General features: G+C 48.6%; 3 protein-coding genes and 1 long non-coding RNA gene across 8 annotated transcripts in view; 2 read left to right on the top strand and 2 right to left on the bottom strand.

Annotated features, from left to right (window-relative positions):
- Window positions 1–11: 11 nt before the first annotated feature.
- LOC5514256 (receptor-type tyrosine-protein phosphatase S-like) overlaps window positions 12–27,780 on the top strand; it is a 68,151-nt gene continuing 40,382 nt past the window's right edge. For 3 of the 4 annotated variants that reach the window (XM_048724743.1, XM_048724744.1, XM_048724742.1), the window contains exons 1-4: window positions 17,678–17,761; window positions 18,324–18,628; window positions 24,932–25,079; window positions 26,679–26,930. In XM_048724743.1, the coding sequence (XP_048580700.1) occupies window positions 17,695–17,761; window positions 18,324–18,628; window positions 24,932–25,079; window positions 26,679–26,930 (772 nt within the window). In that variant the 5' untranslated portion in view covers window positions 17,678–17,694. Of the gene's footprint in view, window positions 486–12,367; window positions 13,861–17,677; window positions 17,762–18,323; window positions 18,629–24,931; window positions 25,080–26,678; window positions 26,931–27,780 lie in introns of those variants that run through there. The other variant, XM_048724745.1, reaches the window with a different exon arrangement.
- On the top strand, window positions 145–12,788 carry LOC5514238 (failed axon connections homolog). Its single transcript, XM_048724473.1, has 2 exons — window positions 145–485; window positions 12,368–12,788. Exons 1-2 carry the CDS (start codon window positions 145–147, stop codon window positions 12,786–12,788), a joined length of 762 nt encoding a protein of 253 aa, XP_048580430.1.
- On the bottom strand, window positions 17,412–18,455 carry LOC125561178. Its single transcript, XR_007307195.1, has 2 exons — window positions 18,342–18,455; window positions 17,412–17,890 (listed from the first exon to the last, which is right to left on the bottom strand). It is a non-coding gene; the product is annotated as an uncharacterized LOC125561178 (long non-coding RNA).
- Window positions 18,996–24,359, bottom strand: LOC116619237. 2 transcript variants are annotated; one of them, XM_048724747.1, is made up of 2 exons: window positions 22,214–24,359; window positions 18,996–22,057 (listed from the first exon to the last, which is right to left on the bottom strand). In XM_048724747.1, exons 1-2 carry the CDS (start codon window positions 24,004–24,006, stop codon window positions 19,438–19,440), a joined length of 4,413 nt encoding a protein of 1,470 aa, XP_048580704.1. In that variant the 5' UTR covers window positions 24,007–24,359; the 3' UTR covers window positions 18,996–19,437. The 2 variants fall into 2 exon arrangements, with proteins under 2 accessions (XP_048580704.1, XP_048580703.1); XM_048724746.1 differs by having other exon boundaries at window positions 18,996–24,359.

The raw sequence follows: 27,780 nt of genomic DNA, 5'->3' as shown, positions 1-27,780 counted from the left end.
CTTTCGTGCTTATTCGGGCGTGTTGATAAATGCAAATATCAAATTGCATGAGGAGAGCATTTTAGATCATGTTAGATCAGCGTGTCGGTTGGCATACTGAAGTAGCTTGTCAACCGTGACCTTTCCCTTTTACAAAATCTCAAAATGGCCACGCAAACTGCACTCGAGGAGACTAAAGTGATTCTTCATCAGTTTCCAAGGCCCACTGCCAGTTTTCCGGTCGCCAACATGTCCCCTTTCTGCCTCAAACTTGAGTGCTTTTTACGTATGGCTAAAATTCCCTACGAGATAGACACTTCGCTCGTGTTTTCTAGCAAAAGAAAGTTTCCCTGGATCGAGTACAAGAGCACAAAGATGGCGGACTCGCAGTTTTGCATCGAGTACTTGAGTCAGGAGTTCGGTGTTGACTTGGACAGCGGCCTCTCTCCCGAGCAAAACGCTGTCTCTACGTCACTCAGAGTAATGCTAGAGGAGAATACATTCTGGTGAGCTAAGAAAAAAACTTAATAATCCTACTACTAACCCAGTTATAAAAATAAGAGCTATAGAAAGGTCACCTAGATTGAATAGGGGTTACCCACATGCTCTAAGACCCAGCGTACTTTGCGAGCGCCCCCAAAGGTCAACCCTCCCCCCCCGGTACTTGCTGAATCCTCGAGCATGGGTTACCCGCAGACCATTAACTTATGCCAAAAAGAACAATGTAAGTAACCTAGCCTGCTCTGCAGGTATCGCTTTGCCCAGAAAGCACCTCAAAAGAAACACAGGCGCTCGGGACTCCTGTGGCAATGCAGCGAGCACGAGGTGCTGAATTGCCCCCCCCCCCCCCCTCCCTTAAAAAAGGAATTTCTCGACAGACAGAAAACCCGCGAGGTTTCTAGATTCAGTCTCGGTTTCTAACCTTTAGAGAAGCCTGCGGAGAAGGCTAAAAGACAGATCTAAATGCCACTCCCATCGCGACATGCTGCCTACATTCAGTAGATTAATCTGCAAGGGATTAATCTTTTCTTTCGGAAATCCGGGTTACCTTAAAGTTGACTCAAGTGTATATTTTCTATTCTAACGCAATACTAAAGTCAAAATGGGGGGGGGACCAGGGGGTTTCAGATAAAACTAGTGGGAGGCGCGAATCGCCCCTCCGGGCCTCCCAGCCCCGTCTCCCGTCTTAGGCCTGGGAGGCGCGAATTCCCCCTCCGAGCCCCCCAGCCCCGTCTCTATATATCAGGCAGATAATGTTTCACGTACATAGATAATTAGGGCAATCGCTAATGTAGGCCAAATCGATTTCACGTACGTAGATAATTACGGCAATTGTCCATGTAGGCCGGGGCCGTTTCACGTACATAAATAATTAGGGCAATTGTTCGTGTAGGCCGGGCCGTTTCACGTACATAAATAATTAGGGCGATTGTCAATGTAGGCCGGGCCAATCTACGCAAAACCTACGGAGCGCCGCGGAATAACCGTTTTTCAAAGCCGCTGGCGTAACGTTTAAACCTGAGTTTTACTCACGTGGTGCCCCCAATCCCCAGTTTGATCGTGCTTGTTTTCATGACTTCGAACTCTCCTCGGGATTTCTCTGCTAAAGCAGCGATGATAGGGCGATGAATACCGTCGTGTGCTCTTTTTATCGAACGCTCGATCGCCGGCCAGAGGTCTACGATTTTGTGGCTGCCACAGAAGCCTCCTGTTTCCGGAATACGGTTTCATAGAGTCGGTCGAACCCTTTAGAACTCCATCTACGAAGGCGTCCTCTTGTTTCCCCTCGGCTGTTACTGAAAGTTTCAAGCCAAGCACTTTAGGGCTAATTTCGTGTTTGAGTCGAGCCGCCATCTTGGATAATTGAGCTTGGTACTTCATGACATACGTTTTTAAGGACTTTGTGACTCGCACCCTAATAAATGAAGCTGTTATGAAGTATCATGTCTATATTTTTCCAATGATGCAGTTCGAACCCCCAAGGACTTGCAATTAGACATCCGTCTGTCTTGTGGTATACCGAGCGTTCGAAGGATGAAGTGCGGAAAAGATTATTGCGGGTGGCTAAAGATCGGCCACGCAAACACGTGCGGCCGGAGGTGCATGGACACCTACTGCAAGGTGCACCTCCAAAGGCTCCGTAAGGGCAGCCCCCTCCCCGTGCCGTGCAGGGTCTGCGGCATAGGGACTCAGTCGGAGACGCGGTTGTGCCGCCCCTGCAGGGCGAATCGTGAAGGGCAGAGGATGCGTGGCATCGAGAGGCGCGCTCGGGGATGGTTCGCACTCGTCCTGTCTGACATCGCAGCCCGCAGTACGGTCAATTAGAGACTGGGTGGCACAGGGCATACCCAAACGCTCAGTTAGAGACTGGGTGGCACAAGGTGTGCCCAAACATGGACGCTTACATAGAGGAGGTTCTCGGTAGCATGCGTGACAAAGAGGCGCCCGCCGTACTGGCAGGGCTGGTCCAGAACATCCTGGACGAGGACATCCCCGACGATGTCAAACACAGGCTGCTTAAGCCGCTCGTACCGGAGAAAGTGTGGACAGAGGAAGTCGACCCTTTGCTGCCGGGACGGCGGCAAGAGGGCCCAGAGGGCTTAGACCCCGAGGAGTACTATTCTCTCTTCGTCGGCGGCGCCCATCTTCGGTTCCCAAGCGTGGATGCTACTCTTCGGGGCCAAGACATAAACGCCAGTGTTTACCAGGAGATTCTCGATAGCGTGCCTGACAAAGAGGCGCCCGCCGTGCTGGCAGGGCTGGTCCAGAACATCCTGAACGAGGACATCCCCGACGATGTCAAACACAAGCTGCTTAAGCCGCTCGTACCGGAGAAAGTGTGCGAGAGTCTCTGCGGGCGAACGCAGTGCCACACCACGCGCCACGTTCTGACGGTAGACCACGTACTCGGCATGATTGCTGACGCGGAAAAGAAGTGCACGCTCTGTGGCACTCAGCTTCTGCTCCAGGGGTACACCAAGAGTCATCCCCAATGCTTCAGTATCGACCGGCGGGACGACAGTCAGGGTCACTACAAGTGGAATGTCAGACTCACGTGCCTCAGCTGCAATAGAAGGCACAAGCGCTGATCACGCTAGCGTGGCGCTAGGGTGACGCTAGCGCTACCAGCAGATTTGTTTGATCGCGCTGGCGTCGCGCTACGCAACTGCGAACGCGTGAAGCCGTGCTTAGAGTACGCCGTGTAATACAACACCGGCTGTCCGGGCTCCATGACCCTCTTTAGTATTGGGTATGCCTTGCTTGTCCACCACGGGTCCGTCGCTCGCCGTCGGCCCTTGTCCTGAAGGTCTTCCTCGTTTACGGCGATGTACACCTCCGTTCCGACCTCTAAGGGGACCTCTAAGGGAGGCTTTTCGGCTTTGAGAGGCACGCGCCTCAGCTTTATGGCGTCCTTAGGCGCAAAGCCAGTCATGCGAGTCTTCGTTGCGTTCATGTCCGAGATGACGATTGGCAAAGCAGTAACCCACTCGCGGTTTGTCTTGCCGGATGCAAGCTCCTTCGAGTACTGCGCACGAAATAGGCGCTGTGCCAGCCAGCGATAGAAAGACTCGGCGAAAGCTTGGCTCCTGTGGTGCCCCGGCTCAGCCCGTCGGACCTCCACCCCGTTGTCTGTTAGGAGCTTTGTGGTAGCACCCTTGAACTTCGTGCCGTCATCAACCATGAGGACTTTAGGCCATGTGAGAGGTCCCTCTGCATAGATGCCAGCGAGTTCGCGGGAGACGACGGCCGCGCTCTTAGTCCTCAGTGGGCTGGCGGCTTTATATCGTGAAGCAACGTCAACGACAGTCAGGGCATACTTGTACCCGCGGTCGGTTGGCAAGAATAGCAGGCCCGACTGGTGGATACGGTTTGGTATCTGCTCCGAGAAGTGGGCGTAGGTAGTCGGAGGAGGGGGTGTCTGTGTGTAGCCCCCGACGGGCTGCGAGCTTACCCACCTGCGCACTCGATCTATGGAGGTTGAGCCCTTGGGAAGTTTGGCATGCAGAGCGGTCACTCCCTGGAAGCCACCTCTGGCGTAGTATATAGGACGAAGGAACGCACCGAGTTCTTCGTCGGACATGCGCTTGCCGTTCCGGCGTGTATCGCGATGCATCGCAATGCGTTGCAACGCATGTATCAGTCTCCAACAGGCGTTTGCCGTCTGCTACGCCTTCGGCGTACGTATACGTATACGCGCAGCATGGAAAAAGGCTGCCTAGATGCAGAAACACGTTTCAACGGCAGCTGCATCACAGCAAGCGGCTAGCTGTGTAGCCGATGGCGACAGCGCCGGCGCCAATGTACGCCAACTCGGCGTTCTTCTGCGTTTTGCTGGGGATGTAGTAGTCGGACAGCTCGGGGGCCCGCATCGACTCCAGGGATTGTTTCGGCCGGGTCTGGTTGTAGAGTTTGAGCACGTAGTCGGTGTCGGTGAAGTTCTGCTTTGCGAGGGACCTCTCTCGCGACTTTGAGCTTGCCAATCGAGGATTTTTTGTCGCCGCTGTTGGTAGCGTCCATAGTCTTGTTGGTATTTCTCTAGGGCCTTGTCGTGCCTCTTCTTCTCAGCTAAGGCAGGGCTCTCATCGTTCGACAGGAACTTTGCGAGGTAGTTGCCACCATCGAATGCAGTCGCGTTTAGGACGGCGCCGCCAACTAAAATCGCGATAGAGGCCATGTTTGTGCGAAGCACACTTCACGTGTTGTGTGTATGTATACGTGTACGTATACGCATGTGCAAAGGACGCACGAGTCTAATACGCGGCCTACGCACGCCACAGTACACTGCTACATGGGCAGGATCTTCTGGTCCTCAAGGTAACCCTTCAAAGCGACAGCACCTGCAACGGCGGCAGTCATTTTTGCGTAGCTCATGGCGTTCGCGGATGGGTCTTTGGTGAAGTCCTCGCGTAAGACCTTGCGCCCAACCCAGCCGATACCGGCGACGAGGCCGGTTATGACTGCGGCGTCGGTGATGGTCTTTGTAATCTTGCTCTGCTGCGTCGTCGACATTATATACGCGTACACGCGTTATATGCACGGATGTGCGTATATGGGTGGGGCCCTTGTGTTTAAATGTCTGCTTACTCCATGGATAACAGCCGAGATTTGCATTGTCCGGGAGCGCGAAGCGCTGTCGCCGGAACTCGATCCTTGGTCTGCTGTGCGGCCGCGGAGTCACGCCCTCGGCCGCTACATGCGGATCGGTAGCTCGCTGGTTAACAGCTGGTGTACGAGTGAGCGTCATCGCTTGCCGTTCCGGCGGTGTTCACATGACGTGCTATGTGTAACGCCCCGGCGGCCAAAGCCATCAAACGACCGCAGCGTAGAGACAGGCTTCCGCACAATGTGCGGAGCTCGTTGTTGATGATGTAGTCGGACACTAGGTCATTGTGAAGATCGACCACACTGTCTATCGGCAGCGCCATGCCTACTAGCTTGGTCGTAAGCTTCAGAAAGCTGTCTGCCAGGGCGTCTGTAGTCCGGCTGGCTAGAGCGGTCTCGTATCGCCTCTCGTACTTCCTCACCTCCTCGGCGCTCATGCGTTTGACGTCGTCGTGAGTCAGGGCCTTGCCTACCATTTCTCTCGACTTCCCCGAGGCTACGAGAATCGCGAGTTTCTCCCTCGCGTCTGCTATCTCAGTTTGCTCACCTCCGGTTGCCGTTCCGGCAGGATGCGTCGAGCAGTCCAACGACTCGACGGCCGGGAGGCCTGCGGCGCCCCCCTCAAGAAGACTCTCAAATTATCCGTCGCTCATCATGCCGTGGCAACACGTGTGATTGTGTGTACACACACGTTATGCCCTAGGGCGGTGGTTACCGTTCAACTAGGGCGATGGTATAAGGGTGACGCAAGCAAAACTCTAGCTTCGAGAACTTTTTCGTCTTGAGGGCTTTCATGTACTCTTTCATCTTCTCTTCTGAGAGCTCCGCGCCGTAGTCATGCAGGATAGCTTTCATGTCCGCCTTGCTGGGGGTATAGAAGACCACCAGGGCCGCGATGTTCTCGCGGAACGGCTTCGTGATGCTGGTGAGCTGCTGCGTGATCACCCACACGCTAATACCCACGTGGCGCGCGCTGAACGCCAAGTTGACGAGCTGGTCAGAGCGCCTCTTTACGTCTTTCGAGGCCGCACAGTCGTCGAGTATGATTAGCGTATTAGTGCCTTGAAGAGAGCGGAGACAAACCTCAGCAGTATGTCGATCTGACCCACCTCAGGTGCGATGACAAACAGACGATTGTCGCCCTCGCCGAAGCCGTCGTATGTTTTGTTGTAGACAAAGGTAGGGCAAACGAGTACGACGTAGTCAAACTTGCCCCGGAAAGGGCCGCGCAGCCGGTCCACTACGAATTGGGTCTTCCCGCATGACGTCGGGCCCACGATGAGAGCGTTAAATGGGATGTTTTTCGGGTCCATACCGCTTCGCGCAGAAACACGCTCCGGCGTATGTGCTCAGTATTGTATGGACTCTAGCTGTCCGTTCATAATGTGCATCTGGGCGTCGGCCACCACAAACACGTGACAGTTTACGGTACCCGTGCCGCTCGCCGTGCGTTTTATCTCGAGGTGCACACCGTCGCGGGTATTGACCAATCGGAGACCACCCCCATGGATAGCACTGTCGTCCGTCGTTCGAAGTTCGATCCACAGAGCAAACTTGTTATCGCCATAGAACGACTCGGGGCCGATTGCCGGGGCGGCGGGCGCTCCGCTGTGCCCCCCAGGGGAGGGGCGGACGAACCGCCTTTTCGCCTCCCTCCAGAAATCCGTGGGGCGCAGCCCCTGGCTGAAGATCTTGTTTGGCATGCCGTAGATTGTAACGCGAACGCTCTTGATGTCGGGGTACACAAACTTCTCAGAGTCGCGAGCCCCTGCCGTGTATGGCCCCACAAAGAGGAGCAACAGACCACTCATAGACCTTCGCGGCAGGTTGACACTCTCGTTGATTATGCTGTCCGTCCCTTTGTTAATCACGACGGTCTTGTGAAGGTTCACTTGCTCGTAGAAGAACGTTGTGCCGTTTTGGTAGGCAGCGGCTGCAGACCGGGCGAGGTTGTCGTCCCTCAGGCTTTCGTACTCCAGCTCTAGATTCTTGATGCCATAGGATAATTTGGTAGCATCGCTTCCGACTACTACCTGGTCAACCGCCGCGAACGTGATCTCGAAGAGCAGCGCCTCGGAGAGCGCCCTTGGGTACAGTACGCCGTGGTCCGTCAGCAGAGAATGGTCTAGCGGGATGGTGTACCTCGCCCCGTGGGCGTCGTTTAGAGCGTTCTCCTTGGCGTTACTGGTCGCTTTATCGCCAGCCTTGGAGCGAAGCTTGCGCATGTTCTCTGACTGTATGCCCCGCTCCAGGCGGTCCTCTCTCTCGACCTTGGACAGGTAGAGCACCTCATACGTCTTGAAGACGTCGTAGCGGTTGGTGTTCTGGAGCGTTTCTCCTGCAAACGAGATTTTCAGGCGGCTCACGAGATTTCGGCCGACGTTGTTCACGACGGTATTATTTGCATGGCCTGAGATGGAGAGATCGAGACCGACCCTCAAGGAGCCAGGCACGAGCGTGACGCCTTCCGATAGCTTTTGGACCGCCACATATAGCGTCTCGCCTGGGGAGGCCGTCGACGGGTTGAGAGTGTCCCGGTGAACAGTTCTCTCGGCTTTCAACCCCAGAGGAGTTCTGGGTTTTCGTTGGGGGTCAAGTTTATCGCTGACTGACATCATATACGTATATCATATGTGTATACACATAAAGTACGAAGTCGCGTGGCTATGGTGCGGACTGTTAAACTTGTCTAACATAGCATAGCACGAGTTATGCGCACGCATTATGGGTGATGGTGACGTTGACATTGACGATACCTTGCCGGGTGCGTCCGCCGATCGCGGGGCGGGGGACGACGAGACGACGCCCCTTATCCCGTTTGACCCCGACGATGGGGAGTCGATCCCAATGACGAGCACGTCGTCGTGTACGCATGCTGCGCATGGCATGGCTACGCGAATCGCAACGCAAACCGCCGGAACGGCAAGCGCTGAAACCTCGTTCATCACAGAGGGTGCAGCGACAAGACTCGGTCTCCAGTCCCTCAGGGAGGAATACCCAGACCTTAACGAGAATCTGCTACGGTTCCAGTCAGACCGGAGGGGAAAGACGGTAATACAGGTTCGCAACCCCGGCAAAGGAGGTTGGTCTAAACCAAAACAGCTGTTCAACGAGGACGGGAAGGTTCGACGGGACGTTGCAAAGCTGAAAGGCTTCAAGCTGGCGATGGGGTCCGTGGCAGAGATAGACGCGGTCATCCAGGAGAACACAGAACGAGTCCAAGAGCTGCAAGAGGTGGTAGCCACAGACAGGGAGACCATCGACGACCCTAACACGTCAGAGAGTAGCCGCCAAGAAGCCCGTGAGCGCAACGAGGAGAGGCTGTCCGAGATTGACGAACTAGAACACGAAAACCGAGAGCTCGAGAACCAAAAGCCGCTAAGAGAGCGCATCAAAGCCATCTTCAAAAAGTACGGCTTCACCGTCACTGCCATCGGGTTGGCCGTAGCGACGACGATCGCGGCCATTGTGACGTCGCTCGGCAAGTCGCTCTCCTCCGTGGCCAGAGGGGTCGGTAACGGGCTTAAGGCCATCGGGAAAAAGCTAGGCGAGTTTCTCCCCGGGCTAGTATGCAGCATCGCGAACTTCGTGTTTAATGCTGCAGGAGAAGCAGTGAAATTCCTCGGCGAAAATGCTTGGCTGCTCGTTCTAGCCGTAGCCGCGTTCTTGGTTCGTCGAATGCAAAGCAGTCATCGGAACAAGTAATACGCTGCGGCCACCGCGAGTGCCGACAAACCTGCCTTGAGGGCGGTGTGGTCACTTTTTTCGCCCGACATGCTATGCGCAGCGTGCGTACGTGGAGAGGGGGCAGGGGCCGCGCCCTCTGCGTGCACTTTCGCAGGGGCGGAATCCATGCTTTGCCGCCGGGACGGCACGCGGTCGATCCCAGGGTCAGTCACGTATTGCACCCTAGGATGCCCACCGGCCATGTTTTGAGCACCGACTGGCTTTGTCTCGGTGTTGATCGCGTTTGCGCCAAGCGTCATGGAGTCCGTGGCTTTCTGCAGCTTATTGTTGTAGCCCACGACGCTTTGCGTGTTTATTACCAGATCGCTCGGCATCAGCCACACTTCTGGTGCTACCGCAAGACTCAGTCTCACCTTTGCCTCCTGCACGGCCAACTGGTACCTTTGCACGCTTTGAGCGATGTCGTTTTCTATGTTCGCGTCTTCAAGCAGCTTCGTGAACTCCGCCTGCGCCTCCATGGCCGGCCCACCGGCCCCCGCGATAGAGGAACGGACGTTTACCTGTGCGCCAAGCACTGTGTAGACGAACGCCTCGACCGATCGATCGAGTCTTCCTAGCCCTGCTTTTTTCAGCCCCTCACCTTTGGGAGGCGCAAACCAGCTATATTGCACGCCCCCGTGGTCGTCGTTGCGTATGTAACCCACCTGCTTCCCACTATTGTACGTCCCACCTTCGTCGCTAAACAGATTGAGGTGGCTCGGGTACTCGTCCGCCGCCGTGTCGTAGCCACGGATCACGTGCACGTTGCGATACCCCTCCCCCGGGTAGAACACAAACACATCGCCTAGCCCGTGGTTCCGACCGCCTTTCCACCGGAAGTCCGGCTTACGCGGCAAACCGAACTCTATACATAGACGCTCGAAAGCGGCCTTCTTGTAGGGGTTACCTTTTTGCGTAAACGGGCTGTCGCCAGGCAGGGGGGCGCCGAGCTCGTAGAGTATCCTCCGGGTGGTAAAGCAGACATGAAACCTTAGAAATCCCCTGATGACAGAGGGGAGCGTGGCGAAAGTGGGGTCAGTTAGGGACACCCCACATCCGGCGGTTGCGCACCAGACCGCAAAGTTGAGTTGCTGTGGCCAGTACCCATAGGAAGGCTCCGATAGCCACCGGCGAGACTCCTTGGCGGACTTGTGCGTGACTACTGTCTCTTTGAATATGTCTCGGACCCTAGTCGTGAATGATTTGTCCTCAGCCACGTGTATCTCCAGCTGCGTGAGTAGTGGGGTGATGTCTGAGGCCGTGCTCTCCACGGGGGTCGCGGGCACGGCGTAGAGCAGCTTTTGCGCGAGGGTCAGAGACCTAGGGAAACCTAGGGAAACCGTTTTTTTTACTTGTTCGGCTATAGCGTGTTTGATATGCTCGGCTATAGAGGCTCCCGCCGCAACTGCTGCCTTCTTCGTCTCCTCCTCCTTCCTTCGGGGAACCTCGTTCAGCATCCGCCAGCCTTCCCAATCCATGCTCAGCCCTATTAAACACGAAGGCGGGCTATGTTCAACACAATGGTGGTCCTACATGCTGTGTTCACCGGAGGCGAACTGACGCTCTTCTTCGAGCAGCCGATAAGGCGCCCACGCTTCGTGGCGCTCCGGCAGTGCTCGCTGTTTAACAGCTGGTATAATCTCAAGCGGGAGCATCAGATAACGACTATAGCCTCCCTCCCGCCCATCGCTACTCTGCCAGCCGGGCACCACACGGCCGAGTCCATCGTGGAAACGATCAACCGCGCTGAAAGCAAGATTCTGACCGCGAAGCTGGATCCCCTCACCGGGAAGATCGTGCTCGGTTCCAATGGCATTGTGTTCCTGAACGCCGAGCTTTGCGCACTATTTGGCCTAGAGGCTAAAGACGATCAGTTGGGGGAGCGGGGCCTCGCACTGCCCTTGGGGGAGCTCCCACTTAAGGTGACTTTGCCGAAAATAGAGGCCCTCTACATCTTCTGCGATATCGTAGACCGCACGCAATGCCTCGCCTTAGACGAGCCTTCAAACGTTCTCGCTTGCCTAGAAACCCGCGGGAGGCCGCACGAGAAAGTCGTCTATGGACCCGACATCCCCGTTTGTGTCGCAGCATCTTCCTCTGAGTTTGTCTCGAGTATCCGAATATGGATCACTGTTGACCGCGTAGACGGGTGGACTTTAAGGGCAAGCCTGTTCGCCTCGTATTAGAGCTAACCTAGGTCCGACATAACAAGCATGGCAAACAGCGACGTTAGCAGCGGTGCCATACCACTCGCTCCCCAGTGTCTGCCCCCCGACTTGCCCGCAAACGCACACGACGCCCACCGCTCCGGCAAGCATCGGCGGCGACGTGCAAAGCTTCCGACTCCAGAAAATATGTGACACCCAGGCGGTCCATGACAACGAGATAACGCATCATCGACAGGTGCGGAAGAAGTATAAGCGCGCCTTTGCCGTTACCCATGCTGTGTCTGTGGCATCCGGAATCGCTGTAGGGGCGCTTTCCAGCGCCGGGGTGGGGGTCTCTTTGAGTGGGATAGGGGTTCTGATCGGCGGTCCGCTGGCAGGGGTCGCTGGGCTGGTCGGTGTCGGTGTCGTGGGCGCGGGCGCGGGGGTAGTCTCTAGGGGTCTTACGACCAAGGTGTCTAAACACGAAGACACGATGGTTTTAGCGGAGAGTAAGAAAAACTCGATCAGCGAGCTGGTCTCTAAGGCTCTGCAGGACGGGCATATCTCAGACGAAGAGTTCCGGCTAATATTTCAGGAACAAGATAGATACTACGCGCTCAAGGCCGCTATCAGAGCCCTACACGGCCTCGCACCGCGCGAGAAAAAAAGCAGGAAAGGGCCCTCCCTGGAGGCACGCGAAAAGATGAAAAAGAGGCTGCGAGAAATCCGCGAGGAGTTCGGGAGCGAGGTGTTTAAGTAGAACTCAGGTTTAAACGCCACGCCAGCGGCTTTGAATTCACGGCCGAAAAACGGTTATTCCGCGCTCCGTAGGTTTTGCGTTGATTGGCCGGCCTACATGGACAATCGCCCTAATTATTTATGTACGTGAAACGGCCCGGCCTACACGAACAATTGCCCTAATTATTTATGTACGTGAAACGGCCCCGTCCTACATGGACAATTGCCCTAATTATCTACGTACGTGAAATCGATTTGGCCTACATTAGCGATTGCCCTAATTATCTATGTACGTGAAACATTATCTGCCTGATATATAGAGACGGGGCTTGGGGGCTCGGAGGGGGGATTCGCGCCTCCCAGGCCTAAGACGGGAGACGGGGCTGGGAGGCCCGGAGGGGCGATTCGCGCCTCCCACTAGTTTCTCTGAAACCCCCTGGTACCCCCCCCCCCCCCCCAAAATACACTCTATTTTTACGTAGAGGCTGATCTAAATCTGTACATCCATTGTTTTAGCGCCAGCCTTGAAAAGGAATCAAGCACTAATGGGTATAGAAACAGCCCATCACTGCATCTCTGAGCAAAGTGTACATACCCTTTCCCAGAGGGTAAATGTAATAATAGTATTAAGCTTTTACTGAGGATAACTGTAATAATATTATCAATGTTTTCAGGGTGTTGTTGAAGTATCGCTGGTTTGATCCCGAATTCAGCCCAAAACTGTGCGAAGAGATACTGTTTCGAGTCCCTGGCGTTTTACGCACTTTAGCCTTCTGGAAAATTCAGCGTCAGTTGAGGTCTGCATTGTACGGCCATGGAATGGGTCGCCACACAGACGAGGAAATAAACAGTCTGGCCGAAAGGGACCTGGGAGCCATCTCTGATTACCTGGGTTCTAAGAAGTTCCTGTTCGGAGACACCCCATGTCTCTGTGACGCTGCTGTGTTCTCGTTTGTTGTGAACTTCACGTGGGCAATGCCGGGGTGCCCTCAGGATAAAGTGATCAAAGAGAGAATGAAGAATTTATTAGAGCACGCAGAGCGAATGAAGGAAGCTTATTTTCCAGACTGGGACCAACTTATACGGAAGGAATGAAATATGTGTAATGAAACGGATGGACCGGCCACGGGAAAAAATACACGAAGAGGATGATGGGATTCTTTCTTTATACAAATGTCGTACAGGGCCACCCCAAAGCATTCACCAGTCTAGATTCCACGGGTTAGCCATTTCAAGATTTTTTTTAAAGAAAAATGTGTCCCCGACATTTTTTTTCTCGATCCCCGACATTTTCCTGGACTCTCGACAATTTGGCCCTCGACAATTACCTACACTCCAGAAAAAAAACACTCCCAGCCGCTATCCCCTACTTGCTAGTTGATGACTGAACAGTGTAATTTTCAGTGTAATTTTGTTTGTACTTCAATGGGCTCAATTAACATATACTATTATTAGAAACAAAGACAAAACAAAACAAATGGTGTTTAAACAATACAGCGGTTACAAATGTAGCTTTTCATATTATGCATACGTGCGGCTCTTTAAACTGTATCCGCCTGATCTTGTCAACCAAGGAGTCACGAGTATCCCATTATCAAAATATTAGCAAATTATTAAATAAGGCAAGCCTTGTAAAACATAAGTACTTAAATAAAATGACGGGTGTTTCTGTCGTTCGCGAAGGATAACACGCAGTAGCAAATAATAAAGATAATTTTTATAGAAATACATGAAAGCTTAATGCTCGTCTAAAGATATTCAAATTGCCGGTTTAGGAAGCATTAAATCGTGCAATAAATTGAGCTGCATGGCCACTAAACAAATGCACGTTTTTTTTTTTGCTGAAACCCCGCATGCTCCCGATGAAGAACGACCAGAAACTAAATGTGTTTTTTTTTCTTGCGTTATCATTTTTTAGTTTCGAGATGACTCGAAACAAGTTTTTTATCATAGCTACCTGTAAGTTTAACTGATCATAGCTGACTGTCAGTTTAACTCATCCTCAAACAAGAGGTATTTTATGTGACGTGACCTGTTCTTTTAACCCTATGACGTCATCTTTAGCTATCACTTTATACGCGTTCATTTCGGGGAAGCATCAAGGTTGCCGCGATGGACCGTTTCCGGGTTTTGCTTTTGGTTCTCTATGGCTTGCAACATACTTCAGGTATAATCTAACCTTCCTCAAGCGACTTTACTTCTAAAACTCTGACATATTTTATTTCTGTGCACTTTGTGATATGCACAATTGCGACGAAGTGATGGATTTCACGACTTTCAAATCCCCTTATTGTTCCTGCAAAGACGATCATAAAGGGAATTCGAGCAGAACCAGATCTGAACAAATTAATCGCACTTGTAGTTCTATGGATCATTATCGTCTAACAGACTTTGCAAAAATGTAAATAGGTAGGTGTGGCTTTATATTTCTATGTTTTATTGACAGGCGTTTTCGCGCGTTTTTAGACATCCTAAGAAGAGGAAGTCTGGTGCGAGTAAATTATTCGCCTCCCGACTGATGACGTATTTTGTCTATTAGAAACAGTCATCGGGATTTTGCCTGGTTTTAGGTAATATAGTGATAGTATCAAGTGTCGATATCTAAATATTGTGAATTCGGCGAGAAATCGGAGGGATAGACGCTTGAAATAAAAATACTGACGAAAAAACAATTGTCAACTTCAACTTGCAAGAATCGCGAGTACTCGAATTATTCACAGGGGCGGCTCATTGACAAAGGGGGGAATTTGTTTGTTAAATATGGCCCTCTGGCAGCCCAAATGGGGGGGGGGGGGGTAAACCCCCAAACCCTTCCCACTAGATCCGCTACTGATTCACATGAGCTTTAGATTATATTACTTAGGCTAAAGTTCAAACGTCGTATTATCCATGAAACTTATCCAATGGGAAAGATTGCAAATGTAGATGTAAGAATCGAGTTGGTTCAATTGCAGGGGCAAATAATGTGGATATCCACATTGAAAAGTCACATTGTTTGAAGAAAATAAATGTCTGAGGGACGGGAGGTACTGTCCATTTTTCTTTGCCTGCTTGACTTTGCTGACGTGACAAATCCAATTCAGGGTGAAGTATTGTAAGATCTATGTAGTGACCATTATCCACCACCCATTTTGAAATCCTGGATCCGCCCCTGAATTGCATGCATTTACATTGAATGTGGCTCATGGATAATACGAAGTTTGAACGTAGCCCCAAGAATACTCAATTTTTTTATCTTTTTTTTTTTCATTTTATTCAAAGGACGGTTGGCTTTCGTGCATATTCGGGCGTGTTGATAAATGCAAATATCAAATTGCACGAGGAGAGCATTTTAGATCATGTTAGATCAGCGTGTCGGTTGGCATACTGAAGTAGCTTGTCAACCGTGACCTTTCCCTTTTACAAAATCTCAAAATGGCCACGCAAACTGCACTCGAGGAGTCTAAAGTGATTCTTCATCAGTTTCCAAGGCCTACTGCCGGTTTTCCGGTCGCCAACATGTCCCCTTTCTGCCTCAAACTTGAGTGCTTTTTACGTATGGCTAAAATTCCCTACGAGATAGACACTTCGCTCGTGTTTTCTAGCAAAAAAAAGTTTCCCTGGATCGAGTACAAGGGCACAAAGATGGCGGACTCTCAGTTTTGCATCGAGTACTTGAGTCAGGAGTTCGGTGTTGACTTGGACAGCGGCCTCTCCCCCGAGCAAAAGGCTGTCTCTACGTCACTCAGAGTAATGCTAGAGGAGAATACATTTTGGTGAGCTAAGAAAAAAACTTAATAATCCTACTACTAACCCAGTTATAAAAATAAGAGCTATAGAAAGGTCACCTAGATTGAATAGGGGTTACCCACATGCTCTAAGACCCAGCATACTTTGAGAGCGCCCCCAAAGGTCAACCCTCCCCCCCACCCCCCCCCCCCCCCCCGGTACTTGCTGAATTCTCGAGCATGGGTTACCCGCAGACCATTAACTTATGCCAAAAAGAACAATGTAAGTAACCTAGCCTGCAGGTATCGCTTTGCCCAGAAAGCAGCGAGCACGAGGTGCTGAATTACCCCCCCCCCCCCCCTTAAAAAAGGAATTTCTCGACAGACAGAAAACCCGCGAGGTTTCTAGATTCAGTCCCGGTTTCTAACCTTTAGAGACGCCTGCGGAAAAGGCTAAAAGACAGATCTAAATGCCACTCCCATCGCGACATGCTGCCTACATTTAGTAGATTAATAATCTGCAAGGGATTAATCTTTTCTTTCGGAAATCCGGGTTACCTTAAAGTTGACTCAAGTGTATATTTTCTATTCTAACGCAATACTTAAGTCAAAATACACTCTATTTTTACGTAGAGGCTGATCTAAATCTGTACATCCATTGTTTTAGCGCCAGCCTTGAAAAGGAATCAAGCACTAATGGGTATAGAAACAGCCCATCACTGCATCTCTGAGCAAAGTGTACATACCCTTTCCCAGAGGGTAAATGTAATAATAGTATTAAGCTTTTACTGAGGATAACTGTAATAATATTATCAATGTTTTCAGGGTGTTGTTGAAGTATCGCTGGTTTGATCCCGAATTCAGCCCAAAACTGTGCGAAGAGATGCTGTTTCGAGTCCCCGGCGTTTTACGCACTTTAGCCTTCTGGAAAATTCAGCGTCAGTTGAGGTCTGCATTGTACGGCCATGGAATGGGTCGCCACACAGACGAGGAAATAAACAGTCTGGCCGAGAGGGACCTGGGAGCCATCTCTGATTACCTGGGTTCTAAGAAGTTCCTGTTCGGAGACTCCCCTTGTCTCTGTGACGCTGCTGTGTTCTCGTTCGTTGTGAACTTCACGTGGGCAATGCCGGGGTGCCCTCAGGATAAAGTGATCAAAGAGAGAATGAAGAATTTATTAGAGCACGCAGAGCGAATGAAGGAAGCTTACTTTCCAGACTGGGACCAACTTATACGGAAGGAATGAAATATGTGTAACGAAACGGATGGACCGGGCACGGGAAAAAATACACGAAGAGGATGATGGGATTCTTTCTTTATACAAATGACGTACAGGGCCACCCCAAAGCATTCACCAGTCTAGATTCCACGGGTCAGCCATTTCAAGATTTTTTTTTAAAGAAAGATGTGTCCCCGACATTTTTTTCTCGATCCTCGACATTCTCCTGGACTCTCGACAATTTGGCCCTCGACAATTACCTACACTCCAGAAAAAAAAAACACTCCCAGCCGCTATCCCCTACTTGCTATAAACACCACCTGTCTCCAACACTCTGTAAAAATGTAATGTTGATGACTGAACAGTGTAATTTTCAGTGTAATTTTGTTTGTACTTCAATGGGCTCAATTAACATATACTATTTTTAGAAACAAATTAGACAAAACAAAACAAATGGTGTTTAAACAATACAGCGGTTACAAATGTAGCTTTTCATATTATGCATACGTGCGGCTCTTTAAACTGTATCCGCCTGATCTTGTCAACCAAGGAGTCACGAGTATCCCATTATCAAAATATTAGCAAATTATTAAATAAGACAAGCCTTGTAAAACATAAGTACTTAAATAAAATGACGGGTGTTTCTGTCGTTCGCGAACGATAACACGCAGTAGCAAATAATAAAGATAATTTTTTATAGAAATACATGAAAGCTGAATGCTCGTCTAAAGATATTCAAATTGCCGGTTTAGGAAGCATTAAATCGTGCAATAAATTGAGCTGCATGGCCACTAAACAAATGCACGTTTTATTTTTGCTGAAACCCCGCATGCTCCCGATGAAGAACGACCAGAAACTAAATGTTTTTTTTTTCTTGCGTTATCATTTTTTAGTTTCGAGATGACTCGAAACAAGTTTTTTATCATAGCTACCTGTAAGTTTAACTGATCATAGCTGACTGTCAGTTTAACTCATCCTCAAACAAGGGGTATTTTATGTGACGTGACCTGTTCTTTTAACCCTATGACGTCATCTTTAGCTATCACTTTATACGCGTTCATTTCGGGGAAGCATCATGGTTGTCGCGGTGGACCGTTTCCGGGTTTTGCTTTTGGTTCTCTATGGCTTGCAACATACTTCAGGTATAATCTAACCTTCCTCAAGCGACTTAACTTCTAAAACTCTGACATATTCTATTTCTGTGCACTCTGTGATATGCACAATTGCGACGAAGTGATGGATTTCACGACTTTCAAATCCCCTTATTGTTCCTGCAAAGACGATCATAAAGGGAATTCGAGCAGAACCAGATCTGAACAAATTAATCGCACTTGTAATTCTATGGATCATTATCGTCTAACAGACTTGTCGATATCGGTGGGATCGGTGTTCAAAGAAGCGAAACATTTATACTTTAGATTGAAGTTAGATCCATAAAACGAAATTTTGTATTTAAAACCTCTGTATTATTTGTATTTTGTGCACCTTCAACGCTATTTCCTGTTTAAAAGTTATTAAAGGCCCGAATGTAAAACTGCAACGAAATTCCGATAGACGGATTGCGTGACATTTAGCATAACGCGTCAAGTCATTTTGCCACGCGGAAATATTATAAGAATGGTATCGACCGCATCTTTTTAAGAATACGCATTTTATGTACGCATGTACGCATTTTATGTACGCATTTTATGGATAAATCCCCAGGAAATTGCTACGACTCACCTCTTGGAATGCAAAATAAACAAATCAGCGGCAACCAAATAACTGATTCGTCCGGAGCCCAAATTGGCGACAAGGCAAGGCTAGCTTACACAGAGGGTGCATCGTGGTGCATTCTGGGAGCAAGTATTGGAAGATACTTGGAAATCGACCTGGGGACCCCCCACATCGTATGTGGCCTGGCCACCCAGGGAAACTCTGTTGCTGACCAATGGGTGTTAAGTTTTAAGCTGACTTTCTCACCGGACGGCAGTGTTTACAAAGATTACAAGGAGAACGGCGAAACGCGGGTATGCGGTGAAAGGGGTTGATAGTCATTGCCATAGTTGTAGGGACTTTTTCGGCAGATTAACGATACTCATACAGGTATCTCCCGTGTGTGTGTCGGGGGGGGATGGTTAATACGCAAGGGGGGGGGGGGGGCGTTTTGGTTAATCAGACTATCTAACAATCCCTGTCGATTGTTGCAGTTTGTTCTCTCGTTGTCGTACCCTCCAGATGATGTTAGATTGACTCAACTAAAACAAGTTTTATACATGTTTAGAGGAAAATATTTCAGCTTTTAGATTAGTCTCGACATCTGCGGGATGAATTTGCTTGTACAGTCACACCAACACTATCAAGGGAAGGTGGAACTGAGTTTATTTGGCTCTGTTGTGAATTTAAAAGAACATTTATTTGAAGATGGATAATGATTTTGTAGTAGTTACAGTTGATTTCTGGATCTGCTCGCTGTCTCTGTTCACTGTCGTCTCGTTCTATCGTTCTGTCGTACCAGCGTGTTTTATACCGTTTTATCAGGAAAAGGCTAGGCGTCTATTTACACAGCTGCAACAAGTATCTATTGTGATCAACTAATCTCTTAATTAAAAATAGTTTAGATAATTAGACCTCAGGAATAATTTACATAATCACGATTGCTCAATCTCCGACACACTCCCCCCATATATCTTGAGCAAGATATATGTTAACTGAGGAGATTGGAATAGCATGTTGAATTCTAGTAATGTCTCAATGTTCCTTTGAGTGTCTCTATGTATAACAAAACTCTATAGCTGTATAAACGCTTAGTGTTCGTATTGTACGGTTCGTCTCCCGATCATAGGTTTTCTGCGTCGTCCGCAATGCCTTGCATGCGTAGTCTAGCGGCAGCTGCGGCATCTCTCCGTGGCCTAAACTCTGCAGCGTTGGGCCGGAGTCTCTCATCAGGTTGAGTTCGCACGACATCATCGACCTTCAGTTCTAGCGGATACAGGAGTTGTACAGGGCGTTCGATGTATGACTTCCCAGCACGAAGCTTCGCCCCTCGCACCTCGCCGTCCTTGCTAGTAATTAAGGAACTCACAATTCCCAACTGCCATTTGCCGCGATTCTTCTCCTCGGATTTAACGATAACCACTTCGCCGATTGTAGGCTTGGTGTCCGGTGCTCCGGCCTTTGCACGGTGACGCTCACGAAGACCGCGCAGATACTCATCTGTCCATCTCTTCCAGACCGCGTCTTTACACTTAATGAGATGTTTGGCGCGCTTGCGCAGATCTGTGTCTTGTATGTGATGCGCTTGTATCTCTGGTAAGGTGTTGCTCTTGATAAAGAGAAGCGAGTGTGGCGTTAGAAGTGGGAGCTGCACGTCGTCCTCTATATAACTCAGCGGCCTGTTGTTTAGTGTGATTTCCATATCTAGCAGGATCTCTTGTAGCTCCTTCCAATACAACATCCCATGGCCGATAGACTTGTGTAGGCTTGCTTTGACGAGACCTATCATTCGTTCAAACTGGCCTCCCCACCAGGGCGCACGACTCAAGTTGAACTGCCATCTTATCTGGTTGACTGAGAGATAGTCTTGTAGGCGCTCATCCTGCATTACCTGCTTGATCCACTTCTCCGCCCCCACAAATGTTCGTCCGTTGTCTGAGTAGATGCGATCTGGCCTCCCCCGGCGTGCGATGAACTGCTTCAGACTATGAAGGCAGTCTGGAGTCTCTAGGCTTGGTAGGAGGTCAAGGTAGATTCCTCTCGTAAGGCTGCAGGTGTACAGTAGTACGTACGCCTTTTCTTCTTTCTGTCTGGCAACACGGTATTTGATTGGCCCAGCGAAGTCTACGCCGATGACTTGGTAGGCGCTGGTACCTTGCGTCCTTGTAACAGGAAGGTCTGCGGGTGGCGGGGTCGAGTATGCCACTGCTTGAAAACGCTTACAGCCATGACATTTCTTGCGCACCTTTCGCACCAGCTGTCGCAACCTCGGGACCCAGAAGTCTTCGCGTACTTTTGCCATAGTGAGTCCCACTCCCCCGTGGATAGTGCGCAAATGCGCCTCCTCTACTATGCGCTGAGTGTATATATGTACGTGTGGTAGGTAGACTGGATACTGGCCCTGGACTCGCCCTCGGCACTCGAGTAGACCGTCTCCGTTGAGTTGTAGGTTGAGCGCGATGCGATCGTCTGACAGATCACAGCTGTTCTGGGCTTGCTTGATCCAGAAGCACCTTTGAATCTCTGTCTCCTCTGTTAGTAAGGGCCCAGTTCTTTTCTTGACACCTTTCTTGCGACTTTGACAGTTGTACGCAAATCTGCGCATCCAGCAGCATATCCTCACAGCTTTGTGTAGCGGGTATTTCTCGAGGAGCTCGTCGATTTCGTTGCGCTCCGCCACAGCCAACGACAGTACTTGTCTAACAAGCTTAGCTTCCGCTTTGCTTTCTACTGACTGTTCGAGTACTATGCCTTCAGGCCAGCATCCGGGTTCTGACAGCCACTCCGGACCCTTCCACCACATGTCAGCATTCACAACGCTCCCCCCTCGGCTTCCGAGATCAGCGGGATTGTCTTTGGTTGGCACGTGATGCCACGAGACATCTTGGTGACTGTTTATCTTGTGTACTCGGTTGGACACAAACTGCTTGTAGTCGCCTTGGTTGTTTATCCAGTAGAGTGCAACTGTACTGTCGAGCCAGCAGTGCAGACCGCTGACCGGAAGTCCATCAAGAGTTCCCTTGACATTGTTGATTAAGTTAACGGCCATATGGCCAGCCACTAACTCCAAGCGTGGTATTGTAAGACCTTGCTTGGCCAGTCTTGCTTTAGCTGCCACCAGACCTTGATTAACGCCAGACTCTTGCGTGACGACGGCGTAAACACAAGCAGAGACACCTTGCGCTGAAGCGTCTCCAAACGAGTGCAGTTCTATGCTCTTGATTACTTCACGGTGAGTCACTAGCGACCTTGGCACTTCAACTCTCTGGGGAAAAGAGTTTTCCCACTTAGACCATACTTTCTTCAATTCATCCGAGATCGGTGCATCCCAAGCCATCTTGGCGTCGCATACGGAACGATAAACCAATTTACCGCTAAGAGTGGTGGGCGATAAAAGTCCCAGGGGATCATAAACTCTAGCGAGCTTCGCTAAAATCCCTCGCTTTGTCGGCGCAAAGTTCCCTTGCGGTATTGTCACGCTCAGCTTGTCTTCTCCGGTTTGCCAGCCAAGCCCGAGTAAGCTGCATTCCTCGTTGACTGGTACTCCTAGCTCTTGTTTGGCGTAAGTTGAATCCTCGCTCGCGGGTCCTTCAGACTCGAGCTCCTTGGCGTTGGAGTGCCACTTGTGTAGTTTGAAACCAGCATCTTGAAATATCTGTGTAGCTTTCTCCTTTAGTTCCCTCGCTTCTTTCACGGTGCTAGCGCCGGAAATTAAATCATCAACGTAAAGTTCCTTCCTGATCCTCGAGACCACCTCCGGTTCTTTTTCCTCCCAGGTATCCAAATGAGCCTCGATTACTCCCCCCAGCAAAAAGGGAGATGGCGCGAGACCAAACAATGCCCTCGTGAATCTTAGTGTTTGTACTGGAGAGTGTTCATTTGTACGCCAATGAAATCGCATTGCATCACGGTCGCATTCTCTCACGCGTACTTGTAAGAATGCTTTCTGTAGATCACCGGTTATCGCAACAGTGTTGAACCTCCCACGAACTAGAACGTCCCAAATCTTGTTCTGTAATGGCGGTCCTTTGTGTAGACAGTCATTAAGTGATGGCGCCTCCCTGTGTTCCTTAGCTGACGCGTCGTAGACGATACGTAATTTACTGCTTTCAGCTTGAGTACGTAAGACGGGTTTGTGAGGGATATAGAATTCCCTGCCTATGCTCGGTCCTTCGGCGGCCTCTACGATTCCTTCGGTAATTTGTTCTTCTATTATCTCTGCGTACTTTGCTGTGAGATCTTGCCGTTTTTTGAGTCGATCAAGCAGCGCGGCTGATGCGTACGAACTCCCGGCACCCGTGTCCAGTAACGCTCGGCATTTAATTCCTTCGACATCCACAATGACCACTGGATATACAACTTGACCAACGGGGACTCCTGCGGTGACAAGTAGTGGGTTGCTGTTGGACTTTACATCCGAATCGCAGATAGACGTGTGGTGGCGCTGTTTGCATTTAAAACAGTTTGACTTGCTTTTGCATTCTTCAGCACGATGTTTTCCCTTGGTGCAATTAAAACACAGTTTCTCTTTGACGAGTATCCGTTTCCGTTCCTTTATGTCGGTAACCTTTGCACAATCAACCCCTTTGTGAGCACCGCCACAATAAACGCATGTAAGGTTATTCACGGCCCGTTGATCTTCAGAACAATTAACGGTACTTGTTTGATATAGCCTAGATGATCGCGCTTGTTGAGAATTGTTAGACTTTGTTTTATCCTCAAAGTTACTTTCAACAGGGTTAATCTCTGTCCAGCGCTTAAGTTGTTGTAATAGATCATTGAACCCCCAATCGCGCCATCCGTCACAGCCCCGCACCAGATCGGACTTAATCCCCTTCAACTTGTCGAGCGTGCCACGAACATTTCCTCGAACGTCGCGCAACCGTCCCAGTGTTTCCAAGCTCTGCACATTAAATCGCAGTGTTTTATAAAAGTCTTTCACTTTTCGTGGGCTTGTGCCTGTTATGACCGGCAAATCCATAATGTTTTTGATATAGATATTTATAATATCGCTGGAGTTCCCGTACTCTTCCTTTAGTATGGTTTTAGCCTTTTCATAGCCCTCAGCAGTGAACGGCAATCCATCAATATCTTGTCTGATTTCGTGTATAAGATACTCTTTGAGGTAGGCAAATTTCGTTACTGGGGATGCGTTTGTGGCGTCAACCTCACAGCTAAACTTTCCCCAGAACGACAGCCAATTCTCCGACTTTCCATTAAACTTCGTGATGGTCAATTTCGGAAGTTTAGTGTTCGTAGCACTGTTGTTGCTAGCTGACCGATCCATGCTCGAAGTGGTGTTTTGATCCTTCTCAAATGTTGCCTTTTGTTGAAGTAGTTCCTGCTGATACTTCAGCTGCTTAAGATGGCTCTCGTGGCATCTCTTGTCTTCTTCTTCTTTTTGCGCATATTGTATGGCAGCCTGAAGTTTTGCGTTAGCGGAATCTGCGTCCTCTAACTCTTTCTCTACGCTTTCGCCCCATTGTCCTATTTCTTCCTCGCTCTCGCCCTTCGCGAATTTCTTTTCTTCTAGCTGCTCTTTGATATCACTCACCGCATTAATCCCGTTCGTGATAGAGTTGTAATGTCGCTCCAAGGCTTGTTTATCCTTTGTCAGGACATCGTTTGTTTTCAGCACTCGAAATCTCAACGTTTTAAGCTTCGCTTCTAACTCCTTAGTTAGCTTCTCCATCTTGACAAATCCGTTCTTATCCGCTAGGTTCTTGCTGTTTAAGCCGTGTGTCCCTTCGTGGTCGCCACTTTGTGTTGTGAATTTAAAAGAACATTTATTTGAAGATGGATAATGATTTTGTAGTAGTTACAGTTGATTTCTGGATCTGCTCGCTGTCTCTGTTCACTGTCGTCTCGTTCTATCGTTCTGTCGTACCAGCGTGTTTTATACCGTTTTATCAGGAAAAGGCTAGGCGTCTATTTACACAGCTGCAACAAGTATCTATTGTGATCAACTAATCTCTTAATTAAAAATAGTTTAGATAATTAGACCTCAGGAATAATTTACATAATCACGATTGCTCAATCTCCGACAGCTCAATTCCAGACAGGCCATGACATTTCCTTATATAAGTTTCGCTAAAATGGCCCAATAACAAATCTGTTCCTACTGCCATTGCACTACCGGCTAAAAATTTTCAAACTCGCCACCTTATACTGCCACAAAGAGACATTCTCCGCCTTATTAGATCTGAAATGAGCTTATTTGAAGCGTTACGTCATGTTTTTCCGTCATGTCGTTGTAATTCTTATTCTCAGTTACTATGAGTTTTTGAAGGTCATTGGTAGATTACTTGTAAACAACGAGACCTCGCTAACTCGAAAACCCCGGATGAAAAACAGTACGAATTAGCGGAAAACTTGAGTTTCTAGTAGTAAAGATGACGTTCTCGTACGGAACTAGATCGAGTTAACAGGGAGTTCGAGTTATCCGAGTAAAGAAAACTGAACATTTTAGAGCTGGGAGCTTAAAGTAAGTTTTCGGGATAGCCGCGTTCTCGGGGCTGCTTAGAAGTTTGTCGGTGATCCCTTTATTTTCACTGCTTTTCTGTGCAGGAGTTTGTCGGTAGCTTCTTTATTGTCACTGCTTCCCTTCTCTTGTGCAGGAGTTTGTTGGTAATCTTGATCGTGACAGCATTGTGCAGAGCACCATCTACGCCAAGCCGATAGCTCGAGTAATACGCATCGTCCCTTTGAACCACGTGGGCGTGGCATGCATGCGTCTGGAGATCTACGGTGTGATGATCCAATCAGGTGAGTCGCGTAACAGTCATTCATGCGTCACAATATCCTGTGTTATCACGTGAACAGAGCATGCATGTGTCTGGTCCAATCGGTCAATCACGTCGTCATCACACGGACGCATTTTACATATTTCTAAGACCAAACAACATTATACACAGATAATGTATAGATTTAGGCATTTCCTAAAAGCGGAGCTTAAAACGACCAAATCTTTGCTTATTTTTTCTTAGTAATTTAAGAAATATTAACTGTTTTTTTGACGTCAACGATTTAACACGACCAACTTGTTAGACCCCCTTTCCCCCACATCTACATGACACATAACAAGTTTAGTTGTCATACAATGTTTAGGCGTCAGGGTAGTTTTAATTTATTGACGTCATCGATGACGTCACGTGACCATCTGTGAAAAGAGTAAACACGGCTGGGGTTCAATTAATTTATTAAAATCTGGCGCTGATCTAAATTACAAGTGAAGTATGAATAATAATAAAATACGATGAAATGAATAAACCCCCACTTGGGAGGGTGGGTGTGGAAAAAAGCTAAGCGTGCTCTCAGTTGAATAGGACGGTGAACTGAGCAATCACATCACATGCTTGAGATTAAATATCGTATAACCTGGCATTACCAACATGCCATTCTGATTGGTGTACTAATTGATCTACGTTATTAATTACCCATTTTGACAGGTCAAAATTAACACAACACCTATCGAGTTTTGTTGTCACAAGATGTATATTTTATTTTATTTTGATGATGTCAGCATATTTTTGCATCTAGTGACGTCATCAATGACGTGATTATATTGGTGCACCCCATGACACCGTCATGAAACGTACCAAGATTGGTTGTTATATGATGTTTTGTTCATGAGATATGGATATTTTTGTTCTTAATTAAATCGGAATGGTTTTTGCTTTTAGTAACGTGCTCGATGACGTCACAAGTCACGTGACCATATTTTTGCACCCCCTTGACACAAACATGACACCTGCCAAGTTTGGTTGCCATATGACAGATATGATATTTCTTTCGTGAAATATATATTTTTTTATTTTGATGACGTCAGCATATTTTTGCTTCGAGTGACGTCATCAATTACGTCACAATCACGCGACTATATTGGTGCACCCCTCTTGAGACATACATGGAGATATGAATATAATAAAGACATCGGGATAGTTTTTCTTAAAGTGACGTCATCGATGACGTCACGCATCACGTGACCATATCTTGGCACCGCCCTTGACACATACATGACACCTACCAAGTTTGGTTGCCATATGATGTTTCCCACGTGAAATATAAATATTTTTTTTTATATTTTATGTAGTCAGCATATTTTTGCTTCTAGTGACGTCATCAATGACGTCACCAATCACGTGACCACAGTTTTGCACTTCCCTTGACACATACATGACACCTGCCAAGTTTGGTTTTCATACGATGCTTTAAAGGGACGGACGGACTGACGGACATCGCGTCACGAAAACTCGAGTCCATGGGTTACCAATATTTGTTACCATATTTGTTTTATATACCACTTTTTCTTAGGTATGGGGCTCCGCTAATATGCATAGGTAAAAATTTTCTTCTTTTTTTCAGGCAACGTAGCGTTAAGAAAAACGGCTTACCAACCGTCGACTGACCATAGTGGCGTGGCGACTCGAGCTGTTGATGGGGACCCTAACCCCGACTACCCTGCTAACACTTGCACCCATACTAAGGGTATGACTGACCCCTGGTGGAGAGTGGACCTGGGATCCTCGCAACCAATCGCTGAAGTCGTGATTACCAACAGGGATGGGACGTACGGTACACAGCGCCTGTGGGATAAGACATTCGAGCTTCGCATAGGTGAGGTGGTACTAACATATCCTTTATGTATACTAACATAACCTTATAGAATCAAAAAGCCCAAACTGTTGTGATCTCGTACCAGAACAATGAATACAATACACCAAAAACTGGAATTCGACTCTGCCAAATTTTCGTCTTTAATAAGACTTCTTCATCAGGTTTAAGACAAATATTTGGCAGAGTCGAATTCCAGTTTTTGGTGTATTGCTGAAATAACCTATGTATACTAGCATTACCTCATGTATAATAATGAGATTACCTCATGTATGATACTGACATTACCTCATGTATGATACTGACATTACCACATGTATGATACTGACATTACCTCATGTATGGTACTGACATTACCACATGTATGATACTGACATTACCTCATGTATGATACTGACATTACCTTATGTATGATACTGACATTACCTCATGTATGATACTGACATTACCTCATGTATGATACTGACATTACCTCATCGTATGATACTGACATTACCTCATGTATGATACTGACATTACCTCATGTATAATACTGACATTACCTCATGTATAATACTGACATTACCTCATGTATGGTACTGACATTACCTCATGTATGATACTAACATTACCTTATGTATGATACTGACATTACCTCATGTATGGTACTGACATTACCTCATGTATGATACTGACATTACCTCATGTGTGATACTGACATTACCTCATGTATGATACTGACATAACCTCATGTATGGGACTGACATTACATTACCTCATGTATGGTACTGACATTACCTCATGTATGATACAGACATTACCTCATGTATGGTACTGACATTACCTCATGTGTGATACTGACATTACCTCATGT

This window comes from Nematostella vectensis, chromosome 3 (genome assembly GCF_932526225.1).
Source record: "Nematostella vectensis chromosome 3, jaNemVect1.1, whole genome shotgun sequence".
NCBI lineage: Eukaryota > Metazoa > Cnidaria > Anthozoa > Actiniaria > Edwardsiidae > Nematostella > Nematostella vectensis.
This window is presented reverse-complemented; position numbering and strand designations above follow the sequence as displayed.